This window comes from Athene cunicularia (assembly GCF_003259725.1).
Source record: "Athene cunicularia isolate RWA chromosome Z unlocalized genomic scaffold, athCun1 chrZ_part2, whole genome shotgun sequence".
NCBI classification, from domain to species: Eukaryota; Metazoa; Chordata; class Aves; order Strigiformes; family Strigidae; genus Athene; species Athene cunicularia.
Window position 1 is genome coordinate 19,364,377 of NW_020799143.1, and position 25,288 is coordinate 19,389,664.

At 37.3% G+C, this 25,288-nt stretch overlaps 1 protein-coding gene across 1 annotated transcript in view; it reads left to right on the forward strand.

Annotated features, from left to right (window-relative positions):
- Window positions 1-25,268, forward strand: part of RORB (RAR related orphan receptor B) — a 47,466-nt gene extending 22,198 nt beyond the window's left edge. The window contains exons 5-10 of the mRNA XM_026866160.1: window positions 14,843-14,964; window positions 16,252-16,384; window positions 18,314-18,421; window positions 19,541-19,651; window positions 23,960-24,072; window positions 24,557-25,268. Of these exons, the coding sequence (XP_026721961.1) occupies window positions 14,843-14,964; window positions 16,252-16,384; window positions 18,314-18,421; window positions 19,541-19,651; window positions 23,960-24,072; window positions 24,557-24,712 (743 nt within the window). The 3' untranslated portion in view covers window positions 24,713-25,268. The remainder of the gene's footprint in view (window positions 1-14,842; window positions 14,965-16,251; window positions 16,385-18,313; window positions 18,422-19,540; window positions 19,652-23,959; window positions 24,073-24,556) is intronic.
- The last annotated feature ends 20 nt before the right edge of the window (window positions 25,269-25,288 follow it).

Consider the following 25,288-nt stretch of genomic DNA (forward strand, 5'->3'; position numbering starts at 1 on the left):
TTCATCCTGTGTCATCTGACCAGCATTCCCCTTCTGGAGCACACAAAGCAGTGACAACAGAGCACAAGGAACAGGACATAGCAAAGGGCCTGTCTCTGTCTGAGCTGACAGCAAATTCAGGTGTTGGAATTTACCTCTCTTCCTTTTTAAATTGGAACTGAGGTCCATAAATTGCTAGGATTTCACCCAAGTACTGCTGTATGTCCTTTGTGGTAAAGTTGTGAGAGATAATGTATAATGGATCAACTGAAAAAAATGAAAGAGATGTGCCATAAAATATTGGGATTAGTGCACAAGTGAATGATATTTTCAGCGTTTAAAAACGAACAGAAAATGCCACTTACTGCTGCAGTGGATTGTTGGACCATCTGTAAAGCTGCAGTCTTGCAGTGAAAGCAGGAAAACTGCAAGCACTAGAAATGCATTGATTTCATATTACAGTGTGCTTAAATTTCACTGCAGCATTGTATCTTACTTCAGTGAGATTTAGGAATAAGCTCAACTGATGTTAATTAGAAGTTACTGACTTAACTGTTAGATGAAATCATAGAGAATACATAGGAGATGGAAAAGATACACTGCATTAATCTTTGTGCCTGATAGAAATTTCTTTATAGTACCTTGTCTAGTGATATACTGAACTGAAGTGTTAAGTACCCCAGATCATGTTAGTTCTTTTCTTCACTGAAGACTTTCTACCAAATGCAAATTTCCAGACTTAGTTTTCTTCTGGTCTTTATATTCTTCAAATGCATGTATTTTTTTAAGCACAAACTCACTTGCCACTTGCCTGATCTTGAATGCAACCCACTTAAATTTTTCCTTATAAATGAATGCTTGAGATTCCTTCCATCCTCGAGCTCCTAAAAGTTGCTGTGAGCTCTCCAAGGGACAGACTTCTTCACAGGCAGCCAGAATCAAAGTAGGCTTTGCAGCTTCAGCATCACATGTCAACCAATGTTCAGTTCACTTATTCCTTCAGTGCTGTTGCTTTGCTTGTTTCTTACACAACTCTCTCCTGTATAGGGAAGTTGTTATTAAAATACCTCTGACCGCACATTTCCAAGTTTGAATGTAATTTTGTCCTTACTTTTCCAACCTTTTCAATCCTGTTACGTTTGTCTAACTCCTCATTGATGCTTTGTGACTTCTTTTAATTTAGAATTATCTATTCATTTAATTAGCGTGCTGTGAACCCTCTCAGATTATTAATGAAAATGTTAAATGCTTGTAAAACAAGTTCTAACAATGGTCTCTGCTGCACCTGACTAAACAACTTGCTGCAATTGCCTGAATTACTCTGGTATTTACTTTTCCCTTTCTAACCAACAGTAAGATTCTCTGAAAAATCCAAGTAACAAGTATTCATTTCCCTGTTTGATTCAGTTACAAAACCAGTATTTTCTAAGATACCCTGTGACATAACTTACACATCATTTACATTCTATTCTTCACATGTTAATTTTCTAATTCCACCAAAAAGAAATTGAAATGGTCAGGCCTACTTTGATCTTTAACAGTTCTGTGCTTTAATGTGAATGTGAAAGTGCTCTTTTTCCTGAACATACCTTCATCTACTGTAGACTTTGTAGTGGAAATGGGAATTATTGAACTTAACAGTTTTGAAATTCAAAATTTTTACATAGCAAATGTTTCAACACATAGTATTAGAATGGCATAACAAGCAAAACATAGCTTACCCTGCATTGCCTGCTTACTAATATCTCTAAATACTGTACCAGAAAGTAGGTGTAGAAGAAAGAGATGCTGACAAATTAAAGTTATATAGAGGTCCTTCACATGTGTTTAGTACTAGTATATCCCTCCAAATGGATTGAATAATCCAGAGTACAACCATACATTATTTGTTCATTATAAGAAGCAGGATAGGTAACGTTTCCTACAATAGAGAGGGCTAAGTAGAAGAAAGAGTAGTTTCAGATACAGACACAAATTTGTCATGTAACTCCCAGGGCTTACAATGGAGATAAACTGGATAAAATCAGGTAATTCCCCATTAGGCAGAATTGTGCCTTAGGCTCAGCCCCACTCAGTATTCCAGTTCCTGTTACAAAAAGAAACTCAAAGCATTAAAAAAATCAGTCCAAACCTCATAAATAAGCATACAGGGGCAGAACCTCAGCTTGGCATCAGCTGCATTTCCAGGCAAGCTCCTTTTCGTTTTAATGGAGATATTTTCATTCTTAACTCAAGGTGTCTAACTGGAGACTTGATCTGGATTTGTACCCAGATGGGCAGAGCACAATGTAGATAAGATGCAGTGACCAGATGAGTTGGGCAGGCTGGTTTTCTACCTGTCCTGCTCTCTACAGGTGGCATGACTCATGTGTGTACTACCAGCCATGGATGCTGCCAGCATGGGAGACACCCATGGCCTGAGGGTGTGTGCTGCCAGGGATCCCACAGCATGGTCATGTTTCTCCCTGACCACCATGCCACCTGCATATCTGAGAAGGCAGAAATTCCTCATGCTGCTGTGGGAGGGAACTCAAACGGTGGGGTGAAACCTGCTTGTCATGTCAAAAGCAAGAATTTGGTCATTTGCAGAATGGCTTTCTCCTCACAGAGAGAGTTGCAGAATTCAGCTGGTGTTGGAGAATCCTAAAGGGAGAAGGGAGCTTCATTTCCTGACCCTGGTAGTCCCATAGAGAGATGGCAACACTTTCTCCCAAGTGTGATTTTAAATTAGTAGGTATTAAATGCATATTTTTAGACTTGATCTAATTAAAGACCACCTTGTTTAAATATATGTGCATAACATTATCTGTCACTGAGCTGAGAATTGCATTTTTCTCACAGAATATGTGACTCAGATCTTGGTCTGTAAAAGTTAATGGAAAAGTTTCCCTCCCTTGACTGCAGTTGAGATTACCAGCCTATCAGGATAGGAAAAGTTCCCAGCCTATCTTTTACTACCACCTAAAGATGAGAAAAAAATATTAGCAAACACTGTTGTGAAAAAAACGGATTGGTTAAAGGTTCACTTCAGGTCAGATTGAAGAGTGCACTATAGCTGTGTGTATTTAGATTGTTATAAGGTACAATTAGAGCATACAAGAAGTTGCATAGGCCAGCCTCTATAATTACAGAAAAAAGTGTTATGTATATTTACAGGGTATTTCCTCAACATCAGCACTGTTTGAAGGTACACAATAGTTTGAAGGGTTTGTATTCCTACCAAAATTAAAGTCAAATAGTAAGTTTGGTAGGCTCAGGCTTGATCTTCCCTTTCCCAAGCCCCTCTGACCCTGCTCTGATGATCTTAAGGTGGGCAATGGCTCGCTGGGGCAGCCGTGTGGTGAGAATTGGAGGAGACATCACCTGCCCTACTCACCAAATCCACCATAATTTAGTTTATTCCTCCATGCCTACACTGTTCGTGGATGCTCCCAGCACTGTATGTTACATATGCAATATATTTACCAGCATCACACTGATGTCTTAAAAAGTATTCTGTGCTTTGCTGTTGTAGGTTGCAAAAGCACTTCTCCAATGTGATAAGCATTTTTAATTATTATTCTTTAACTTCCTTCTCTATACCTCCAAGACTTGTTCCCTGTGCCAAATCAAGCGTGAATGGACATCTTAATGAACATGTATTGCTCATTTATATGTTATTTGAAGGAACGGTGTAGGGACCATCATACTCAAAATGCAATGTACTCTATAACTAAAACCCATATCTAAGGTGACATAAAAGCCTATGTTGATGTTTGACCCACCACGCACTGAAGCATAAATGATGGTTTTCTGACTAGTCCTGTGCAGTTTCTTTACCACGTTTTATGAGCCATAGTTTAATATCTCTCCTGTCAAAGTGATCGTCAAACTTTGCAGGGCAGGTAGCTGCAGCCTTCCAGAGGCATTTCAGCAAAGCAATGTTGCCATCTAGTGAGCAATTTAAAATGTGCAGCATGTGCGTTGCGCAGGTACCCTTAGGGCACTATATCTTACCGTAATTACCTATTTAAAGGTGACAGTCAGAATAAATTAATATTTCAGTCTGTACTTATTTCAGTTCATGTGACAAAACTTAGAACTTCTACTATTTTTTTAAACTAATTATTTTTTTTACCCTTTTCATACACTCAAGAAGAGAACAGAGAGTGTCAAGATTTAAAACCAATTTGACAGCATTGCTCAGTTAAGAAACGTTTCAACTTCATAAAACACGGATAGAAAAGTGGAGGAATAAATTAGAGCATTACGATCCTGAAGCATTCTAGCCGAACTGTTGCTGGAGTGAAGGATGTTTTTGTTATAGATGTAGATTCTGATTTTTTAAAGCATATATTTAGAAATAAATTCAACCAATAAAATCAACAAATAATTTGGCAGAAAAGTTCAGAAAGATGTAATATTTTTTGAAAGTTTTTAAAATTTTCTAGTTCTGTCTTTTCCCACCTCCAAGTTAATAATCTCTCTTTATTTGTAAATTTAGTCCCAAACTAGCCTAATTACAGATTTACATAAAGGTTTTAATGAGTTTATGTTGCCCATCCTGGTAGTTTAAATTATCCAAATGTTCATAAATAACTGATCATGGTTTTATCTTTTACTAAGTGCATATTTTAGCAGATTTAGTGATTTAAGTGATTTAAGAAGACATAAGCAGGGCAGAGTTTGTGTTATAATGATGTAGATTTAGAAAATAAAGACTGTTTTCTAGAAGGCAATATATTTAAGCACCATTTTTTTTCACTCTGCGATTTTTCAAATCTCCAAGCATCCACTGCCTCACAGTAACTACAATGGACTTTGAATCAGTTGTAAGTTGGTTCTGGCAGTCCTACTTGACTACTCTTAACACAAATTATAGCAGTTCAATAAGCACGATGCAATGTGCCTTTTTACTAACTCTAGTTCAAAGTTATACAGTAAAGCAATTAATCCAAAACTATTTGAGAATACAGTAGATAGCCTAAAAGTATACCTCAGGCTGGTTTTCCAGCAAATTATGAGGCTTTTTGACTATTTCTGAAAGCAATTTGACTTCTCTTTCAGGTAAGTCAATTCATATGTCAGATGCTGGCCAATTAGTAACATAACAATAATTTTACAAATTATGACCACTGGCAGCATTCCCAGATAAGGGTTTGATCACACTACAGACCATGCACTATAGATGCTGCAGAAAATGTCATTTTAAATATTGCCCTTTTTGTTTATTGTGGGGATAAGTGTTGCAAGTGGGAATACACCCAGGAGTTCTGTTCAAAGAGAGGTAAATTTTAATTACTTTTAGCTTAAGATGCATTTTTTTCAAGAAAATAACATTTTCTACTGACTTTTCTGCAGCATCCATGACAATGAAGTCCCATCTTAACTATGGTTGAGACTTTTTGAAGAAAATAAGTACCTGGATAAAGCAATAAAATTATTCAAATCAGTGACATCTTTTAACTGAGATTGAGAATGGGAAACATTTTGTGATCTTTTGTTCTGTTTTACTTACTTGTCAGATTGTTTTACAAATTAATTGAAAAGTTACATTAAACAGTATTTAAAACAACCTTATTTATAGCTTGCATTTCTAAAGCATGATAATATAGTTCTTTAAAGTGGGTATATTTCTAATCCATTAAATCAAGTTTATAAAGTTTCTCCTTTTTCAAAAGATATGTATATTTTCTTGCATAACCAAACTTGAGAAAATATGCTCATTCTATTGAGAATCCAGAAAGCAACCATTTGTCTCAGTCAAAATATGTAAAATACCATATCATACATCCCATATATTACCATATATCATGACAATCTTCTCAGGAATAGCACTGTACTGTGAATATTGTCAGATTAGAAATCACACAAAAAGATCAATGTAAAGCTAATGGTATAACGAGTACTGAGGCATGCTGTTGCTGCCAGTCATAGGAATAGCCATTTGACGGATTCCCTATCATATGCTTCAGAATGTCAGTAGGAGAAGAAATGGCAACTGGCTTTCTGCAAGAAATCCTCAAAAAGAGAACACTAGATCAGGTGCCAGAGCATGGAGGGCCTGGGACATGTGCAGGGTTGTGTCTCACGTACAACCCACAGGGAAGCAAACATAGCATTGAAGATGAGAATCGAGAGGGCAAGGCGGTGATGATTTAGGAAGTACTGCAGTATATCAAAGTGGCATACTATCTGCAAAAAATGATGTGGTTCGAGCTAGCAGTGATATGTCACTTACTTCCTCATCTGAACAACCCATTTGCCTGAGCAATGCTCCTTGTCCTTAACATTTGTGTATGTTTTGTTGTTTCTGGGCTGTCAGCACCAACAATATGCTACTTACCTTGTGCTTTCTGAGAGCTTAATCTGGGGTCCATACTGTATTTCTTTGTTGTCCTGAACAACATTGTTCAATTGTTCTTTAATCCTCAGGCGTAAGGAAGCCAACAGAAGTTTGGGGTTTGCAGATTTTTTTTTCTTTCCCAGTACACATGCAATATCCTAAGTTTGGCTTCACAAAGCCATAGTTCACTTTTTCACACTGCGTGCTTTCTGTCTGGCAGATTTCATCCCTCATTTCATGCTTTTCACTACTTTCCACTTTATTCTTGAGAATAATGTCATTCTGTTTATTATGCAGTTTGTGATGTTGTTCCCAGCTCTACAGGTAATGATGTCTTTCTTCAGTCCATGCAGTTTTAATACTTTATTTCACAGATCAGCAACAATTCTTTTATACAGGAGTGAAAAGATATGAGAAAAAGTTGGAATGAAACACATGGGAGAGGAATATGGATGTGTTTAGTGGGAAAATGCAATGCTATGAGTCATAGAAGTCAGACAAATGCTGAAACTGATTATCAGAACACATTTTTTATAGTGCAATAGTCTTGCAGGGATGAAAGTCACAGGTAAATTAGAATAGTTAAAGCAAGGTATTAAGGCATGGAGTTCTTGTGTTCCTTCCTGACTGCATGGACATTTTTTCTCTTGATCAGTGAAATCTCTGGCATTGCTTACAGTAACCAAATTGTTTCACTTTCTGACACTGTATGCTGACACCACTTTGATCCAACTCAGTTGCCACACTACAGGAAAATAAAACCATCATAGAATGTTTTGTCATTACTTTTAAAAGTTTTTCTGTATCTAGATTGCTTAAAATCTTTATAAATGTTAAATGTAAGCCTGTGACAGTGAAAGAAGTGCTAAAATGTATGTTGAACCCCTCCCAGCCTTTTGCAGACTATGACGGGGCAAACACTTCCAACCCTAGTTTAAAACCCTTAATATTCCAATTGTTCCATGCATATTTCTAGGTTTCATAATGAACAATGTCCACTCTAAGCAATGTTTGCTTAATTGTAATAAATGGAACCACATTCTTGTTTCAAAACAGTCTCAATTTTAACATAAAAATCTCTTTGTGTGAACTATGCTGGAAGAAGTTAGGAAAAACCTCATCTCAATAAATCTGTGATAATTTTATAGTGCTTGTACAGTCCATGTCCCATACACTCTAGCTGTGGCCTTGGTTAGTGCTTTTGCTGCCAGCTAAATGACTTTTAATCAGTACAAAATATACTTTTTTTACTAAATTGGCTGAGACCCATGAAAAGTATTAAAAAGTGGAGACCTTTAAGCATTTATAAAGATCCTCTAGGATTTAACAGAATTCTAGGTCCATCGTCTAGCTTCCTTCAGATTAGGACTTCATTCAATTGTATTGTCATTTCTTTAATTCATTAGCATTTTTTTGAAGGCATATGAAACTGATTTTTTTTCAAAGGGAGAGAGAGGAAATACAGAATTCACATACATAACATTACTTCAGTGTACAATCTGTTCCTGACAGTAAGCATTCCATACCTTGAACACAAGGGAAGGTTATTCCTGTACCAAATTCAAGCACTTCTGGACTTATATGTGAGCGTTTTAATGTTTCATATCATCTTCCTAGGCTGCATAGTGTTACAAATTTATTAAACAAATGGAGGTTATGAAATTTGCTAGTCTATCTATAACACTTTTTGAAAGGGAAATCTTTTTTGCATTATGACATCGAGAATGCCAGGCAGGGATGAAAAATGGGATGAGCTTTTTGCAACCACTTTTAGGAAAAAAAATTCAGACTTTTCAACCAGTTCATTTTAAAATATTGGGGTCTATTATTCATGTTTGACAGCAGCCACAAGACATACTTTTGCTTTATTCGCTGTGTCACTGCCTCTACTACTGTCTAAGAATTTCTTGAGGTAATCTGTATAATGAAACCATTTTGCAACTTTTCATTTTTGCACTTATAATACCCTTGAATTAGGGTACAGAAGAGAGTTGATTTGATACTAGTTTGGCATTATTTTAGGTCCTCGAATGGAAATTTTATTTAGAATGTCTAGCCAGATATTTTATAGTTGTACGAACTGATATGCATGATTACAGCAGCCAGCCAAAGCTGTGGTGTTACTGCAGCATTAATTCAAAGTGGATCCCTGTGAGAGCTCAACTTAGGATATAAGCTGAGATGAGCTCTTAGCTACTCAACTGGATCCTAAGGGTAAGTGGCAAATTAAAAATTCATTATTCATTTTAATTGAGGATGATTATCAGTGTTTTAGGAGGCACACTTCAAAGATCTTCAGTTCCCAGTGCAAAAGAAGGGAATGCTGAGAAAAACTAGAGTCTCTCCTGAGAAAAGAGAGACAAATGAAAGAACTAAAGAGCCTGTAGGAAACAGACACTGCTGAGTACTGTGGATAATTTCCATTTAGCAGGCCAAATTCACAGCTGAATGAGTGTTGTATGCAGTTCATGGAGTTATTACACCCATCCCCAACAGCATTGTGCTTGACCCCAAGCTGGAGTCTTTTCTCGGTATTGTAGTTTGAGATCTCCAAATATTACAAGGAAATGTCTTAAAAAGGCAGGACTGACTCATCAGCTGATGACAGACCCCTGTAGGTCTGTGCTATGTTGAGTCATACTATCTGGGTTGCAATGTTCAGTTTTCTGTATGTACTTGGAATTCAAGCAGCTCCTAACCTACTGGTGCAATACATGTTTGAGCTATCATAACCTTTTGTGACTTTTGTGAGGCATCTACTGAAATCTAAAATAAGAAATTACAGTAGGTGGAAAAAAAAAGAAAGGGGGGTGGGGGGTGGGGGGTAGAAAGAGCCCAGCAGGGTAGCCAAAACTGGCAACAGAAAAGGTCATTTGCTATTCTGGAAGTTGTGAGCTCTAGTCCCCAGTTTATGCAAGAGGTGTATAGCTTGTGCACTGTTGCTCTTCCCTTGCAACACATGCTTTTGGCCTGTTTTGCTGATGGAATAGGGCTTTTTCAGTCTTGCCATCTGCCCAGTCCTCTCTGGACTGTCCAATACTTCTTTAGCTGCTGTCCAGCTTCAACGAAGGGAAGCAGAAGTCTCAGACACTTGTCTTCCCACAAGCTTTGGAAAAGAGGCTACTCAGCAGGTGAAGGAGACAAACAGCCTTAGGGAAAAGCAGAAACTATGACCCAGGCCCATGTTAACCTCAAAAGGCCGTGACTGCTGGCCAATCAGCCTGAATAGACCAGGCTCTCATATGCGTTCATGGTGTCTCTTACCCAGCCAAACACAGGGGATGGGTGATCAGAGAGGCAATAACAAATGATATTTGACATGTCTGTAGGAAACCAGGATGGGTTTGTTGCACTAATTGTGGTGTAGCTTACTTCACTGTTCACTGGGCCATCCTCACAGAATTAAGTCTTTTTGTTTTCTCTGTAGTTTTAGATAGGCAAGGCTAAACCTAAAAGCCATTTCTTTTGCTAAAACAGCATTGATCTCTCGTGGTCCTCCTCATCCCTATCTTGTCTGTGTTCTGTATTCCATATCTCACCCTTCAGGTGCTGATTTTCCCTGATGGCTTCATTTAACTCTTAGCACCAGTGAGATCGCTCACTATGCTTCTGGACAGTTCCCATCAATATTTGCACGTGGTCTCTTTCTGGTATTGGCCTCAACAGTCTAGTTTGTAACCACCAAACTACAAGTCCAGGGGCATATTCTGTAGATGTTTGTTTATTCTGTTACCATGCTCCCTTGGACATTGTACAGCTTTTGTTTCACCCACAGTACATGTACATTCTTCTGTTATATTTTTGTTGCTCCATCTAGTCATAGGCAATGAGGCCATCTTGTCTGCAAGTTATGTATCACAGAACCATAAAAGTACATACATGCACACAGTATTTTTTTCAAGAAACCCACAATTTTTTCTTTGAATGAGAACAAATCTTTTTGACAAATAATTCTTCAGCTTCCTGGTGTACAGTTTTCAGCTTCTTCTGGACATCTTCTGCTATGCATTTGGTTTTTTTCAGCACTGCATTGCAAAATCTCAATCAATTTCTCTCCCCATCCAGCTGGCACCTTTCAGGCCCCTACCAGAAGTACCTAAATTGCTGTGACAGGACAGGCAGCATTCCCACCTGCTGCAGGGCATGGAGGCCAACCAGACCCTCAGATTTCTGCTCTCTGGCCAAACCAACCAACAATGTCCAGGTTTTTTGTCATCCCTAAGAACAGCCAAGACTTTACAGCTAGAATAATGGACCATTATAGAAAACCAATCAGATACATACAAGACATAAATGCAATATATGTGGTCATTTCATGATACATTTTGTTTGAGTATATCTGATTTTTTAGGACCTCATATTGGTTACAACTATTGACTGTTTTCTTGATTGAGTATTTATGGTTTATCTCTCTGGAAGCAAATACTTTTTTCTAGGGTTTTGTTTGTTGGGTTTTTTTTTTTTAATGAAACAGAATTTGTACAAAAAGTGTCTGTTTTCCATGAAAGATTTCAATGTACCAGTACTAAGAATCTTCAGATTTAAAACCAAGCTATCTAATGTAAATGATTCTATTTCACAGTGCGTGCTGGAGTTCAGGTACTGGGAACATGTTATTTTCTGTGGGCCATCTCCCAGACAGAGTCAATCTGCCAGGATATTCTGTGTCTTTCAGATTTCCTGTGGTATCATGTAGTATGAATTGATCATGATGCATGGTAGGAGATATAGCCCTAACATGATAAACACAGTATATAGACAAAAGATGAGGAATGAAGCACCTAGTCTACATTTGTGTTTACATACTATGACAGATAAGCTTACAAATCCTGCAGTTTACAGCTGTAGTTACTATAATGCTGGTGGTGTACTATCATGTGGGCTCAGTAGTTGTTTTGGTTGGAATTACTAATTTTCACTCAACAGTTGCAGCGGTTGGTGCTTGTAAAATTAAATGTTGCTGACTTTGATTCTCACACCTGAGTGACCAGCATCATCTCTTTTGTTTTCTTTTTCATAAAGCAACCTTGAAAACCTGCTATAACTTATGTAAAATTGAGGCTGACAATATTTCAAGCAGAAATGCAGTTCACATTGAGGTCACAAAAATGGATTTGTCTTTTATAGTCCTAGCAGCCCATGCAAACAGGATTCCTAGTTGTGTTCATGCAGCTTCCCAGTGCAAGGGGACCCTTGAAATCCTTGGCTCAGGATTTTTGAAAACAAAATTAACAAAAATCAAGACGATGCATGGACTACCTGTGGTGGACGTTTCTAGCCTGGAGAACAGGAGGGACATAGCAGTTGAGCCAGAAAGGTAACAGAAAGGTTCTCTGTAGGCTTGAGGATACAGACTGCATCAAGGCAATAGCTCTCCTCACACTGTATGAAGCAGTTTGTTTTCTTTCCTCATTGTCCCTTTCTTTATATTTCTACTAAAAGAATTAATCATCTGTTGAACTCAGTTACCATCAATGCTTCAGAGCTGCCAAGTCTCACAGAAATGTATCGTATTTAAGGTACAGCATGGTACCTGTACCATATGACAACACAGGCTTACATGAGATGTCAGAAGTTAGGAACTTCTTCCTGCATGGGATTTGTTGAGATGTGTACTGATAAAAACTTTATTAGCAAAAAGATGCTAAAATCTGAAAATGTCAGGAAAAAAGGCTATGGTCTTTGAAACCCTTGGAGAGTGATGTTCTTTACCCTGTCTGCATTGTATCTTCTGTTGCTGGACCGAGATGCCAAGACAAGCTTATACTTCTTTCACTTTTATCACCATGTCAGCTCTGCACACTTAGTGTATACTATATTTGCATAAAGCTCCTTAAAGGGACTCCAGCGTTGAGGGTAAGCAATCAGCCTCCTCCGCTGCTTACACTGGATGAGCAGTGCCCTCCTCCCCTGAGACCCAGTGTACCCTTTCCATCACACACTCAGCCTCATCTAGCCTGTAGTGTAAGAGTTTCAAGTCTGTCTTGCACCTGATTCCATTTTGGATGTCAGCATTCGGAGCTGCTGCTTGCTGTGATTGCCCTAGGCCTTCACACATATAAATGGGGTTTAATGTCAGCTCAACATAAGCACAAGTACATAAGGAAATGATGAATGGGGGTAACACAGGATCCCATCCCTGCAAAACCCTGAAGAGTTTGTCAGCTCTTCGGTCCTAAGGTAAATACAGAAATGATAGGAAAATAAGAGAAGCTGAGAATCTTCACAGTAATGTAAAATTGCTAATTAAAAATATTTTGAGGTCAGTGAAATGAAAAGGACCTTTCACTGGCTTTCAGATTATTAGTATCAGTCACCTGATTCAAAAGCTGTCTATGCAGTAATGTTAAAGTATTTGAAGTATTTATTGTATGCATTTTCTTTATGTCAAGAGCATGAATATTTCCAGCTTTTATTACAAATGGTGAGGCTAGGAGAGCTGGGCTAGGAAGCACAAGAGAGAAAAAGACAAATGTATGAGTGCAGAGAACAAAATCCTTCACCATTCAGGCTGTGGAATTGTTATACAAGTTGAAATCTTACTTCTTTCACTGCTGTTTTAGATACAAGGCCTAAATGTTCCTCTGACCATACCTCGGTTCCGTCTGGTTAAATTCTTCCATGAACATAAGTAACAAAAGCTATAGCTTCAGCTTACTTTCTGCGGTCAGGTTTACCATTGGTAAGGATGTTTCCAGAAAGACAATGTGGTTAAAACTGTCCTTTAAATAGAACAATATGTCAGTAAACATCTGAAATGCGATTTTTCTAGAAAAGGTGGGGTTTGCTTGCTTTTCAAGTTAAAGAAATGTGAATAAACCTTTGTTGATCCTTTAAAAAAATTCCGTTTAAATTAATCACCCCTTTATTCCAACATGCCCATTTATCTGTGAGTTTTTTACTGTGAAGCTTACTGTCAGGAGTTAAGACTTGCATCCAGCTTTCCATAAAATAACAATTAATAGATCCCGTATACACTAATATACACTTCTCATTCTCTTTATGCCCAAATCAATCCTTCCACCAGGAAACCTAAAGATAGTGTTGACCTTTAAAGGGATACCTGTAAAGATTGAATTGAGGAGGTTTTAGTGTTCCTACAAAAAACTGGAACTCTTTTGTGTTTTCTTCAGCACCTTTCCGCTGAATCTCAGCTTTATAACTGTGACAGTAGGGTAGGCATCTCTCCTTTAAATAACACTCCTATACCATTGATTGCAGGAAGTATATACATGTTTACATTCATTTTTATGCTTTCCTTCTTGATGCTGTTTTTAAATTCAGTCAACATTTGGCCAAAGAAACAGTCTTATTTTGGGACTTCAGGCACCAGATTCACCCACAGTATGCAGACTGTTGGGGATGTGAATAAGCAAATTATGACATTCCTGTTTCTTTCTACTTCCCATGCTCAAGTTTGGCTAATGCATTGTCAATGTCCTTTCCTTTTTTGACAAACACATTTTCTGCAAAATGCCAGTTCTGCCACAAGGGCTTCAGTTCAGTTGTGTGAGTTCAACTTTGTTCTGTTGTTTAAAAGTAATTCATCTTAAGCAATGTCTTCAGGCTGAAGCACTGAGCTTCATTAGACATACAGGTCTCAAAGCTGCAAAATAAAAAAATCTTCACATTTCTATGGCACGTTTTATCAAGACATTTCAACTGCCAGTGCTAATGAATTCATGCTGAAGGTTTGTGTGAAAATCTTTCTAATCCACTCAAGTGGCTTAAAGGGCAAAGATCTACTTTAAAATACTTCCCTGAGAATTTTATTCTCATTTTCAATGGAATCTCAGGCCAGCACTGAATGCTTCCCTTTCCCCTTGCATCCTTTATTCCATGTTAAGCGGGATTTTCTAAGGCTGCAATTTCAGAATAACTTTAAGGTAACTTAATCCTATATGTGAGATCTATTCCCACATCTCTCCTTCTAAAACCCAGGATAATACTTCTAGCTTTCACCACTTGCTATCACCTGTCTCCATGTTCATGTTCATTAAGCTAAATGGGAAATTGATCTAACTGAAAACTAACTTGAGAAAAAAGAGAAGAGACCTGTTTCCTGTTTCTCTGACATGTGTAACCCCAAGGTAATGCAAATTGCCTATGTCAGTATTGGGCAGTCAGAGCTGGGCAGCTGCAAAGGCTTGGGGCAGACAGAATTGATCAAGTAACCAGAGTCTCCAAATGACATATATTTAAACAAAATTAAAAGAAAAAAAAAATCACAAAACAAACAAACAAAAAAAACCCAAACCAAACCAAAAAAAACGAACCACACTTCCAGAATTGCCAGATTAATTGTTATTTTCAGGTGCTGATCCACTGTTTATCAAGCATTGCTTGGCTTTGGGTTGAATACTGAAATATTTTGCAACAATCATCAGAAAGTTTAAAAAAAAATGAGAAAGGTAGCATAAGAAAGAAAAGATTTTTTTTTTAAATCTGCATTTTCCAATAACTTTAATGTTTTCAACATTTGCTATTGCAAATCACTTTTCACTGTTTTACAGCTATTTTGTATTCTCCTCTTCACAGATCGAATTGCACAGAATATCATTAAATCTCATTTGGAGACATGTCAATATACAATGGAGGAGCTACACCAGCTAGCGTGGCAGACCCACACATATGAAGAAATTAAGGTTTACCAGAGCAAGGTACAATACTGTAATATGATTTTTCTTCTGCTCTCTATGGTTTGAAATTGTTAACAGTGTAATGTATTTGGCAATGATATACTGATAAGTTTCATGCAGGTCAAAATAAGCTTTTAAATATCTTTGAGAAGCTGGTTACCGAAAACAAAGGAGTAACACTTCATAAAAAGAAGCAAAAGCTTTCCAGCATGTTGAGATGTTTGCTAATGTCAAAATTTAGGCATGGTTATGGAATCCAGCTTCCCATACTTTCCTTCTTATCATATGTCTAAACTTCATGCAGAAATTCTGTTGACTTTAATATGATCAGGACTTGATCCTCTGTTGTAAGGATTTTTAAAAAAATGACAAGCTAACTTTGTTTGCTTATAATTTTTAAAATATCCCATTTTTACACAAATAACAAATATCTGTCACTTATAAACAATAGATAATGACAAACTAGAAGTACTCCTTAAACTGAAGTTGTTCAAAACTGAGGGGAAAAATTACCTTGTTACACTACATTTTTGTTTTACCTCTGTGATTCTCAGGTCAACTTCAGATTATTTTCTACTGGCACCTCTTCAGATGTAGTCCAGTCAGCAGAAATCTTTGTGCCTCTTTCACTGGCATCACTAACAATGATTCTTCAGATTTCAATCAGCACAGTAGCTGATCAAGCAAGAGACAGAAGAGCCTCCAGCTTGTTCTTTGAAAGCTGAGGGGCTATGCAATACTAGCAAGAATAAAAACACACCACAGCTTGCAGAGCTGTGGCATGCAAACCAAGAGAATCTGTTTACATTTGCACACTTGTGTGTGCAAGGAAAATTATTATCAAGGAGACACAATTTTGATGCAATCAGTGCTCAGATTGCAATGATACTTGAATTATGTATTATTCTAAGTTTCAAAGTAGCAAAAATATTCTGTTGGATAAGTTAATAGCACTGTGCCACTTCTTCCGTAAGACTGCTCTGGGATGTTTACATTGTTAGTGCCACTGTTTGTCTATATCACACACAAAAGCCAACACAAAAATCACATTTTAACATCAGACAATGCATTCTTCCTCTTAGAAGAGGCAATGCCAGAGTTTAGATCACTGGGGCAACCAGCTTGTGAAAACAGCCTTCTAATGAAAAGTGTCGGGTACCTTGAGAAGCAGAGATGCTACTAGCTGTGCCTGGGGATGGGGGCAGAGTCTGAGAAGAGCACCTTTCTGCAAGGCCACCTGAAGAACTTAATGCACTGATAAACCCACTTGCTGACTACTTTGTTTTTCCATGTGTATTTTTCTGTAAGACCAGAGAAGCTCTGTGGCAGCAGTGTGCCATTCAGATCACCCACGCTATCCAGTATGTGGTGGAGTTTGCAAAGCGCATAACAGGCTTCATGGAGCTCTGCCAGAATGACCAAATTCTCCTCCTTAAGTCAGGTGGGTAGACTCTGGAGCCTGGAGACTGGTTTAGCACCCAGCCTGTTAGAAAAGTGCTCTGCTGTCTTGTTCTGCAAATCATTTTAATTTTGAAGGAGCCCTAATTTCAGTCTGTTTCATTAGCTTCATTAACCCCTCCATGTTTTTCCACATTAATCATGTTACTGCCTTATGATACCCTTCCCTTTACAGTTGCTGGTGGATTTTAAGTACACGTGCACACACAATCATTGCAGAAACTGCAGTCTTCAACCTGACGTGGTGGAAGGGGCCTGTCAATCGTGCTGGTAGAACCAGTCATCTGCCACCCTGTAAAATCCCAACTTGTCATTAGTGAAACGAACGAAGGCTCACCGGGGCCCATCTCTGTGGTCATCTCTAATCTTTTTAATGAGACTACAGAAATAAACTCCAGCCAGTGCACAGGAGGGAAAATCCCTGCGGGTGCCAGTTAGTTTCAGAATAAATGAGAGCGGATTACGGCAGCGTGCTTCAGCCATTGTCTCTGTGCGTGCCTGGGTGTGCAGGTGTGTGCATAAGGGCAAGGGGAGGAAGGGTTTCTTTCCCTGTAGTGGGACTTGATAATTTCTGTCCTTCGTAAGAATCATGACAAGATATTTGCGACTACATAGTAACACTGCCGAACTCAGGAGGACAAAATGGTGTGACCAAGTGAACTGCAACTGGTAATTAACTGCATTTACCCTGTCATATCAGTTTCTTGCTCTGTCCATGTGTAAAAGGTAGGATGCTGTGTGAAGCAGCTCGTTAAAGCATAAGAAATGATGCCTATTTGAAGAGAGAGCTCTTCGTTAAGGCTGAAAGTCAATGTGATTCAGCGCTCTGTAGACAGAGGGCTGTGGCTCAGTGTGGAGCTAAACAGAGACAGTGGGCATGGATATCAAAAAAAGGGATACAGAGACCCTGGAAACATTCAGGCAACCTCCTGGAAAAACAGAGTCATAGCATGAGAACTATTATTTTAAAGCTCTTTCTAATTTCGAAAATTCTGCAGATGCCAGTGCACTCCAAATTACTTCCTTCATTTGTCTGGCAAAGTTAGCAACACAACTGCATCCTCAGAAAAATATATAGTTATATTTGACTATAGTGTGGGACAACTCTGTTCAGCTTCAACATGTATTAATATATCGGGTTTAATTTTGTGTTTTGCTGTTAATGCTGAGCAGGAGTTAGAAAAGCCAGACTCCTCACTCAAAAGGATGCCTGCAAAAGAACCCTCAGCTTCAGAGTTTTGGATTTATCTGAGGAATACCTAAAATTTTTCACTTCATTTTCCCAAACTGTATATTTTTGCAGATAGGAAATTATAAGGAAAGATAAGGAGAAAAAAAAAAAAAAAAAAAAAGAGGGATTCATTTGGCTTGTCCCCAACCTGAAAGACAAGCAAGGGAAACAGAAGTAAAACCCAATTTAGAGGTGTTCTTGACAGTACTTTTATTTTCTCTCTAAAACCACTTTGTAATGTTCTCCACTTCCAGTCAAATGAAGCTGGGATTTATATACACATTGACTGAAGCTGCTTGTTTGTATAAAAAAGGTTTAATTGTTAGAAAGGATTTTCAATAAAAGTCTAATATTCAAGATAAAATATTTCAAATTGAAAATATTTGCCCCATTCTAAATTCAGATTCAGTCCAGGCTGCCATTTTCTGCAATGGGGGGAAAAAACAAGCTAAAGAAAAGGTGTTTAGGATGGGCCAGGAATTACCTTTTTCTATACTCAAAGCAGACAGAAGTATTTTTTCTCTCATTGAGAGATATATCATCTAGATAACTTCAAAGAGTGCCTATCTCTGCTGATGTTTCTTGTAACTGATGGATTACCTAAATATTCTCTTGAAATTTCCTATATTGTGACATTTTGCAGTAATGTGTGTTACTTTTGCCCTTTTTTGCATCTGATAGGCTGCTTGGAAGTGGTTTTGGTGAGAATGTGCCGTGCCTTCAACCCACTCAACAATACTGTTCTGTTTGAAGGAAAGTATGGAGGGATGCAAATGTTTAAAGCCTTGGGTATGTTGATCTTCTTTTCAGCTAATTACGTTGAGCGACATTGTGACAAATTTGTTTCTGAGAATAATGACCCACAGGGAAAATCTCCAGTAAACGTTGAATCCCCAAACCTCCAAATCAATAGACTGGAACTGAGAAAGGAAAAAGATTACTCCATTAGCTGCTTGAAGTGATAGAGGTTTTTCTCTAACAAAAAAGAACAGCATGAGTGTTTTTCAGATAGATTTCTTATTCTGCCATCTGAAGTTTTGATAAAATGTGAGTTTATGGCAGGAACCAAACAGTTTATCTTCACAGCTTATTTATGGTAATTTAATCCTGTATGTGAGATCTAATTGTGTCCTGCAGAAGTCAATTTTAGCCCCAGCAACAAGGGGACTAAAATGATGAACTACTAAAAAATATAGACAAAGACTAACTTAAAATACTGTTTTGCCTAAAACTTTTAAGCTCATTTAGATTCTTGTATTAAAACAATTTCTTCATTTGTCAGTATGATAATAACTGCTACCTGAAAAGTTAATAGCTAAAAAGAAGTGTTTTGCCCATCCATGAGACTGATATATTATCAGAAATTTATTCAGGACCAAACCCGAAAAGAGACATTTGCCTCAAATGTATATATTTATCATATGGGTATATATATTTTTCTTATTTGCATATGGATAAACATGACACTACTTTACAAGTTTAAAGCATTTATGAATATGCATTAGTTGATTTATTTTGGTCTTAATTATGTTTTCACAAATTTTCATAAATAATTGTACTGTTAATAAAATTATATATGTGAAAGTTATTTAGGACGGGACATTCACTCTTCTTAGATTTAATATCTGTTTAGAAATATAATTTCTTTCCACATTGGGAAAAGAAAACCCTCTTCTAATATGTTTACAGTTTTCGTACAGGTCATGCCCCTAATTTTTGATCTTTAATAGGTGTTTTAGTAACACATTTTTGGGGTAGGCAGAATTTAAATAGCTGATGAAAGACACTTGTTTTATAATTACAGACTTTCACTCACAACTTTATTTGACACCAAAACAATCCACTTTTCATGGCAAGTTAAAGAACTGATAAATTGCTAGCATTGATTTTGTCCTTTGTGGTCTGCAGGTTCTGATGATCTGGTGAATGAAGCGTTTGACTTTGCAAAGAATTTGTGTTCCTTACAGCTGACTGAGGAGGAGATTGCCTTGTTTTCATCCGCTGTTCTGATATCACCAGGTAATTTTTCATTCCAAACACCACAATGACTTTTCTTTTTCATCTCTGTCCAACTTTTATTTCTATTTACTTAAACAGCTGTTTAGGCTGTATTAAACAATATATTAAGCAATGGAACAATACCTGAATATACCTCACTCTGGTTTTGGTAGACTGTCAGAAGTTGCACATACTGGAAATCGATCCAAAGTGTGGGGGTAACAGACATGGAGCAGGATTGTGCAGAGAAGCTGTGCAGGCTGGTGTTCCTCCAGACCACATACAGAGAAGCATGGTGCTCAAGGAGATACATGTTCCTCCTAGCATTTTCAGAGAGCTCAAATGTCACTGCCCTACGCAGGTTATATAGTCCTTAACTAAGATTTTTTTTTCTGTGGGTATAAGAACATAAGCAAAATATAGAACATAGATGAAAATCTATGATATGAAGTCCTGTCTGAATTTACCTCCAGATAAGAGGTGGTGATTCCAGGGACAACATACTCTTTTTCATGTATATTTTCATCATAACTCTGCACAGGCAAGCATGCATTCGGTGATTGTTTTGCTGTCCAACCACAGAAAATTGTTTATATGGTTTAATTGACTCAGAAAGTGGATCTGATAGATAAGCTCACAGTTTAGTGTGGGATCTTTAAACATGCCTCAGGGGAAGTAGACCCCCAGATCCCACTAAGAGTAACCTCCTGAAAGATCATTTTGAAGCTGATTTCAAAGCACTTTGGATCAGATGGGGCATCTAATCTGTAGAGAGAAAGATAGATCAGCTACGTAATTTTTAACCAACTTGAAAATAAGAAGTTACTGCCTCCCAGGTAATCATGAAAAGGAAAACAAGTTATAGCCCTATTCAACAAAATATGGTTACAGAAAGCTTCTAGCATCTCAATGTCCTGTGCCTTAGGACAAAACCTATTTAAGTAATGGAAACTTTCCAATTGATTTTAATAGATTTTGGATCAAATAATTTATGAAATGTGCTTAGCTACAGATAGGCATTAGATGAACATCAAAATTCTGATTCAGCTCTGTAGTTCAACATATGTCCCTTTAGTTTGCTAAGCACCAAAATGTCTTGCATTCTGCTAGCAGCTCATGTTGCCTGAGTATCCATGCTCATTTCGACTTCTTGCAGCTGTACTGAGTAGTTGAAAAAACTAGCAACTCAGCACTGACTTTGAGCCAGCTGTATTGGAGGCATGTGTTGAAAAAGCTTCTCCATTAACTCTAGGAATGCATTTCAGTCCTGATACAGCCTTTCAGAGCTGAATGTCTTCTGAATAGCAACTTCTGTTTCTGCTAAGTAGTAGAGATAAATAGAGGCAATTCCAAGGGTTTTTTTCACTATAATCAGGCTTCAGAGTTGAAAGTGGTACTACAAGATTAAATATTTCAATAATCCACACTTCTCCATTTCACATCCAGTGTGGCTTTTTTCTTTACAGTGTCTCTTATTCCTTTAACAAAAACAAAAAATAAGTGAAAGTGCTTGATGCATGTGAATGCTTATTTCTGTAGTCTGTGAGCATATGTATCTTTAAGTCATAGAAGACGCAGTAAGAAAGAAATGATGGGATTCAGCAGCACGTACATTAGCGAAAGCAATCTCTTTTCCATAAAAAGTCTGCAAATTTGTATTGTGCATATAATTCCCATTTCAGCTGGTCTGCTAAGTTTGGTAGTGGAAGGCAAGGAAAACCAGTACAGAATGAACAGACATTGAAATCTGCCATTTATTTTCTTACAAAAAATATAACAGTAATCAATAGAGAAATAAACTATTTCTTTCCACACTACACGTTCCAGTTTCTTTACAATACAGTATTTCATCTTGGGAACATGAAAATTAAATGTAAAAATTAAAAAATCAAGCACTGCTTTACAGAAGGAGCTGCAGCAGTCCTTCCATCCACTCATACAAATACACTGAGATTCCCTATGGGAAGTACATACACTCAATTTTCTTTTCTACAGAAGCCACTGTCCTGAAAGGTGATTCTTGTGCCCTTGATCTGAGTGTTTAGGTAGTTTACAGGAAACAGAGTGGTCCAATTGGGGGTAAGGGGACCTAAGAACATTCATTAATACAATTGCTAAGGCTGCAAAGCCCAGTGTCAGACCCATTTTCCATCTGATTCAAAGCACAAATTCAGATTTTCCACTTTAGGGTGGACCTAACACTCTGCTTGAAGGTGATTCTTTAATTTGATTTCTGATCTGAAAGGTTAAAACATTGTAGAAGGAGTCCAGTAAAGCTTGCAGAGGCATCTCCACCTACAAATATGCCAGATCCACGTGGTAGGACACTAACCTGGCTGCCCACTCTGTGCCAGTCCCTCATCCGAAATTGTGGCTGGCCAAGTTCCTTTTTTTCGTCTTCTTCTTAACAAAAGAAGATCTTGTAAGTTGTCCTTCATCTTCTTTCCTACACTATTCTCTATCCTAATGGCCTGTGCACTCTTTAAAGTTGCACACATTCAAAACCCCAAAGTACAGAGTTGAACCACTGCTTCTTATATCCTGTATGGGTAGCCACTGATCTGTTGACCTTTTCTGGCACTTTTGTGAATATAACTTGAGGTACCTGGGGAGCTCCAGACAAATTTGCAAGTGGTTTTCTGGTGATAGAAACCATATTCTGGGAAACAAACTTAATATCCATTATAAAAGTTGCTCTTGTCATTAATTTAAGACTCTTATGTTATATACAGCATGCTCCATGACAAATAAGTGATTAAACCTGTCCTCCAACAGCCTCAGTCTATTTTTAGATTATTATTGTGACAGAAAGATAAATCTTTAAGGATTGCTATGATAAATCTTTTTAGCTCCAGTCTGCCACAATGGGCCTTGATTTAACACTGTTGAAAGGTATGGTTTTGAAATAGCATAAAATTTGGCACCTAGCCTGTGAAATCCAGATATTAATGTGTGCTTATTTGTTTAGATGCTGCGTGTGCTCTGAGCTACTTCTGTTTCTGTGGCCACAGGTGGCATAGGATCCATTAGCTTACCTTCTGGGAGCATGATTCTCTAAGCTTTGCAAAAAGATTATTTTCCTCTCCTGATTATATGTTAAGTCACTAGAGGTTTGGCTTTGCCTCTTTTTACAGTACTTGGTGATGGACACTTTTCATACACTCCTATCCACAGACAGTCAGACAAATGACAGAATCCTGTTCCTTCTGTGATGAAATGCTATTCAGCTCCAGCCTCTGTGGCATGTGTGCTCATTGAAATGGTTGATTTGTATTATTTCTATGGATTATTTTAGTGACCGGAGTGAGTGAAAGAGCGCTGAAAGTAAAAGGGATTTTCCTGCACTTTTCAATTTGTACATGAAGATTCATGCCCTGTGATACAATAGCTTTCCTTATTTCCTGTTTGAAAACTAAAATCTATACCTAAGAATTGGTCTGAACTGAGAGAGAGAGAGAGTAAGAAAGAAGTTTGCAGCATGGAGAAACAGAACGTTTAATGGTGCTGTAAACACACTATATAAATGGTTTGGCATTGTCTTGGGGTCTGCTACTTTTCTTTCTGTGTGTTTATCTCCAGAAGCTATGACTTATGAGAATATAGACCTTAAGGAAGATCTCTTACACTTGGGGTTTGAGTTCAGTAGAAGTCATATAGGTTTCCAAACAACTGTGTCTGTAACTGTTATTCTCCAGATAATCTTTAATTTTGTGTTGTTTAAAAAGAGAACATTTTTAAATAATGAGAAATTTGCACTTCAAGACATTGCAACAACTCATAATTCTTTTGAATTATTAAAGAAATTCTTTTGAAGGAAGCCATTTCTTTTTATTCAGAATATAATATTTGGTCTCAAAATGTTAGTCTAGTAAATAATGAAATATATTTTATTTTAATTTTTAAATAATTATATTATTTTCAAAGAAGTGTTTTGATCAATATGTTTATTATTTATGTATTAAGACACTGAGATAACATGATATGTTTTTCACCTAGCCAGTATGAAGTTAGAAGAACACTGACTGTACAAACAGAGAGTAATAAAATGGTTGGGCTTTGTTTCATTTCTACTCCCATCTTTGTCCTGGTTTAAACAGAGATACAGAGCCAACATTGTGTTCCTGTGCACTGTTAATTAAACTCTTAGATGATCCTTTAACAGATTAAGATACTTTGCCTCTGAAACCATGTCTTAATTATCATGCAGTCTTTCTTCATGGGAATTATGACTGCTGTGAAATCTTGGCAGCATGGGACACTGTGTTCATCCATGAGCATGCCCTACATCTGTGCATTCTTGATTTTAGCTCTTTCTTTCCTTTTTCACAGATCGAGCCTGGTTGATAGAGCCAAGGAAGGTCCAGAAGCTTCAGGAAAAGATTTACTTTGCACTTCAACATGTGATCCAGAAGAACCACCTCGACGATGAGACTTTGACAAAGGTAAATGGTTAAAACGAAGAGCCAAACACTCCTTGATCATGTTATCTCAGTGTTGTAGCCATTTCTCCATGTATTGCCACATTAATGTAAGTTAAAAGCAGCACACTATGTGCTTGCAATGCATAGGTGAAATAAGGTTTATTTTACTTTTCTCCCTTGTTCCTCTTACTCCATTTTTTGTTCAATCCACTAATCTTTTTACTTGGTACCCTAGAAAGAATGAGACTGCCATAAAAAATACCCCTGGAGGCAGGTCCTTCTTTAAATGCATCTTTGGCCTTTCGATAAAATTTCCAGGACAATGGTTTTTAGCCTCTTATGATAAGAACAATGTCTCGTCCTTTGAATGGCTACTTTTGATGGAGTTCAGAGTATTGCATTCAGTTACACAACCAGTTGTTAACGTAGTTCATTTTGGAAAGTGTAATTTATACTAAATTTGCTTCCTCCCTCTTCCTTTTCTTTTTATTTTAATGTCTCGCAGTTAATAGCCAAGATACCAACCATTACTGCACTTTGCAACTTGCACGGAGAGAAACTACAGGTATTTAAGCAATCTCATCCAGATATAGTGAACACACTGTTTCCTCCATTATACAAGGAGCTTTTCAATCCAGACTCAACCACTGGCTGCAAGTGAAGGGGATAATAGAATTTTCACGTAGTCATGGAATGCGTCACTATTAAGATTTAAAAAAAAAAAAAGTTTTCATGAAGAACTTATTAAAAAATGTCACTACTGCAACACTAGGAATGTCCTGCACTTAATAGAATTATTTTTCACCGCTACAGTTTGAAGAATGTAAATATGCAACTCTGAGTGGGGATGTCTTTTTTCTCTTTTCTTTGTTTACTTTTTTTTTTTAATTTTTGAACTGACAATTAATATACAAATATAGGACACTGGGTGTTACCTTCTTTTTATTTTATTTTATTGGGAGATGTTTTGGGAGACAACTGTTCCTAGAATTTTATTGTAGATATACATGAGAATAGAGCAGTACTTTGCAGTATTACTCTTGCTGTTTATTGTTCAAATATAATTTAAGAAAATTCCACTTATTAGACTTGCCTATTTCTATGTTTTTAGATAGTTTAATGCATGTGGAAATTTGTAGCTGTCTTGGAAATTATGGTACATGTATGGAATACACATATATATATGTGGTATATACATATATATATATATATATATATATATATATATATATATATA